This window comes from Acanthisitta chloris, unplaced genomic scaffold (assembly GCF_000695815.1).
Source record: "Acanthisitta chloris isolate BGI_N310 unplaced genomic scaffold, ASM69581v1 scaffold7666, whole genome shotgun sequence".
In the NCBI taxonomy this organism is placed as follows: Eukaryota; Metazoa; Chordata; class Aves; order Passeriformes; family Acanthisittidae; genus Acanthisitta; species Acanthisitta chloris.
In genome coordinates, this window is record NW_008678691.1 from 14,261 (window position 1) to 17,644 (window position 3,384).

The 3,384-nt window shown below is 41.7% G+C and overlaps 1 protein-coding gene across 1 annotated transcript in view; it reads right to left on the bottom strand.

Moving 5' to 3' along the window:
- LOC103804385 (protein MMS22-like) overlaps positions 1 to 3,384 on the bottom strand; it is a gene marked incomplete at its 3' end in the record, with an annotated part of 31,372 nt that overhangs the window by 11,985 nt on the left and 16,003 nt on the right. Inside the window, exon 8 of the mRNA XM_009076997.1 lies at positions 1,161 to 1,274. Within this exon, the coding sequence (XP_009075245.1) occupies positions 1,161 to 1,274 (114 nt within the window). The remainder of the gene's footprint in view (positions 1 to 1,160; positions 1,275 to 3,384) is intronic.

A 3,384-nucleotide genomic window follows, 5' to 3' on the forward strand; every position in this document is an offset into this window, starting at 1 on the left:
GAAAACATTCCTCCTAAGACCTGATGTCACCCTCCCCTGTCTCAGCTTATGGCCATTCCCTCTAGTCCTCCCCCTGCAGCCATGGCAGGAGAGACCATCCCCCACCTCTCTGCAACCCCTTGCAGGTAGTTGTAGAGAGCAATGAGGTCACCCCTAAACTGCCTCTTCTCAAGGCTAAACTAACCCAACCCCCTCAGTCCTTCCTCATTGGACATATTTTCCAGACCTTTCCTCAGCCTTGTTGCCCTTGGCTGGACTCACTCCAGTGCCTCAATGTCCTTTTTAAAGCAAGGAGCCCAAAACTGAACACAGCACTGAGGTGTGACCTCCCCAGTGCTGAGTCCAGGGGGATGAGCATTGCCCTAGTCCTGCTGGACCCACTACTCTTGAGCCACTGTCCACCAGCACTCCCAAGGCCCTTTCTGACAAAAAACTCTTCAGCCACTCCTCCCTCAGCCTGAAGCTGCATGGGGTTGTTGTATCCCAAGTGCAGGACCAGCACTGAGCCTTATTGACCCTCATGCAGTTGTCCTCAGCCACTCATCAAGTCAGTCCAGGTCTCTCTATAGAGGTTTCCTACCCTCAGTCAGATCCACACTCCCTCCCAACTTTGTGTCATCTGCAAACAGTATGTGATTTGCTGATTTGCTCTTCCAAAAGAAACATAAGGAGGTATCTAAAGAAGTCAGCAACTACAAAAGTCAAAACCAAAAGCCAGGTTGTTCTTGCATACATAGGTATCAAAGACAGAAACATAGGCTAGATGGATCATTGTTCTGGCTGTATCAATGTTTCTAATGCCTAGAGATGAATCACTGCATGGCATATCATGTAAATTGCCAATTATTTCTGTTAAAATAATTAAAGGTGGCTTTTGTGTTTTCTTTTACCATATGACTTTCACAGTCTATTCCTTTGCTTGGCTTTCCTTAGCACAAGGAGCATTCCTTATCAGTGCCCTATGGACCAAAGAGTACACTGCAAACCTGGAGTCAGGACCTGATGCACCTTCAAAATGATGGCCTAAATTATCAGTGAGCATGCAGTGCTCCTAAAGCCAGCATGAATGTCAGTTCTGCCATCAAATCTGTGAACTAGCACATTCATACCAGTATGGGAACATCTGGTGACTCTAAGCATGTGTAACATTCTTCAATTACCTCTGTATGAGACCCCTTATTCCTGTGGTCCAGCAGCTGAAGAAGTAGAACCCACAGTTCTTTAATGCAGGCACAGGGATAATGGTGATTAGTAAGAGCCTCAGAAGGTCGTACCTGAAAGAAAATACAGAATAAAATTATCCAGAGAGGTGTTATTCTTGAATACACATTTTATATACCAATATTTCCTCTGGTCTTGAGTGTTTAGTTTGGGGTTTCTTTTGCAGCTAAATAATATAGTTACAATTATACATTCAAAGGGGCATTAACTTCCAAAACACCTCTCTCATCCAACAAAGACTTTTAGCTAATTCTACATAAGTTTGGCCCCTCACTGTCAAATGGACATTGAGGCACTGGAGCAAGTCCAGCCAGGGGCAGTGAGGCTCAGAAAAGGCCTAGAACACATGTTGTATGAGGAAGGGCTGAGGGAATTGGGTTTGTTAAGCCTTGAGAAGAGGCTCAGGGGTGACCTCATAGCTCTCTACAACTCCCTGACAGGGTTGGAGAGAGGTGGGGGATGGAATAGATTGCCCAGGGAGGTGGTGGAGTCACCATCCCTGGAAGTGCTTAAGAGGCATCTGGATCTGACACTGGAGGATCTGGTTTAGGGTTTAGGGGTTCCAGCAGTGACAGGTTAATGGTTGGACTTGATGATCTTAGAGGTCTCCTCCAACCTTGATGATTCTATGACTCTCTAAGTTAGAGTTGCTATTCCTTAGCTTCTTCTGAGCCACTTTCAAACATGATTTAATCAAACAAAAAGGGATTCTGAGTCCTAAATGCAAAGGAATTACAACAAATCCTGATTCATTATCTGACAGTATGGAAAAGAAAAGATGATTGATTAGATTTTCTCGACGGGGAAGACAAGAAAAAAGATTTCAAATGATTCAATAGCCATTATTGTTATTTTTAACTGAAAAATCCTTAATGACTAGGCATAATGCTAGTAGACTATGTTTTTGTTGGCATGAAGATGTTAATGTTCCCACAACATTTCACAAAATCTGCTTTTCGGTAAATTTACTGCAAGGCATTCTTTTAATATGCAGAAAACAGCATATTTCAAGTCGTGTACATTATTTGATTACTATTCCATATTTAACAAAATTCACTCAGACTGATGCATTTCAAATGCAAAACAGTCTTCTTGTGATTCATCTTGCAGTTTTACATTCCCCAAATTGTGAAACAAACTAAGTAAAACAGCAAAAAAAGTGCTAAATACATAAAAATTTCTCTGTATGCTTTAATGTTTATAAGATCTACCAGCACTGTGCTTGAAATAACCATAGAATAGACAAAACTTTACTTGTTCTCTCCTAGGACCTATGAATCCACTGAACTGTATTCAGAGGTGGTAAAAACTATGAGAAAAGCTTTGCTTAAATCACATAATTCAGCACCTTTTACACCTTCATCAAGGGCACAATGGCAGAAATGTAGAAAAGAGATAGGGATGACAAAGCAGCTCATACTCAATTTATCCCTAAACAATGAATAGTCCAAGCTGGAATAATCAACCTACATCCATCTAAAGCAAATAGAGTGGAATAGGCTCCCAGAGAATTTTAGGGGTTGGAATGGACCTTAGAGATCATTTAGTCTCAGCCCTCTGCCATGGGCAGGGACACCTCCTCACTAGACCATGTTGCTCAAGGCTTCACCCAACCTGACTTTGAAGAAAGATTAATTCATCTCAATCACTGCAGGAAAAGAACTGTTGCTGTCCTTCCCTCACAATAAAAAAAGCATTGAGTGACTAGTTCAGCCAACTAAACATCTAGATCTGATGAGGTGGATCCTGAATTACCACGTGGCAATACATATTTCCTCATGCTCTTCCTGATCCATTCATGCACAACTATTCTCAAATCACACTGGCACTTAAAATCATTTCTGAAATTGGAAACCCAATAGCGTAAATTAAAAAATTATATCAAAATAAGCACTGCTGCTGACAGCAGTAGCTGTGTTAAAAAGACATTAGAGAAGTGGGAATGACTGGCTAAAGGCCCACACTTCCAAAATTAAAAGAACAAGTATATCACCAATAGTTTCAAATCGGTAAAATATACTATCAGGAGGCAAACTTTTTAGTTATATACCTTTAGAATAATATAACTACTACAGCTCCAAAGGATGAGAAGCTCACCATGAGCTGCAGTGTTAGCTCAGCTCAGAAAACCAATGGAAGCCTGGGCTGAGCCACCGGACTGTG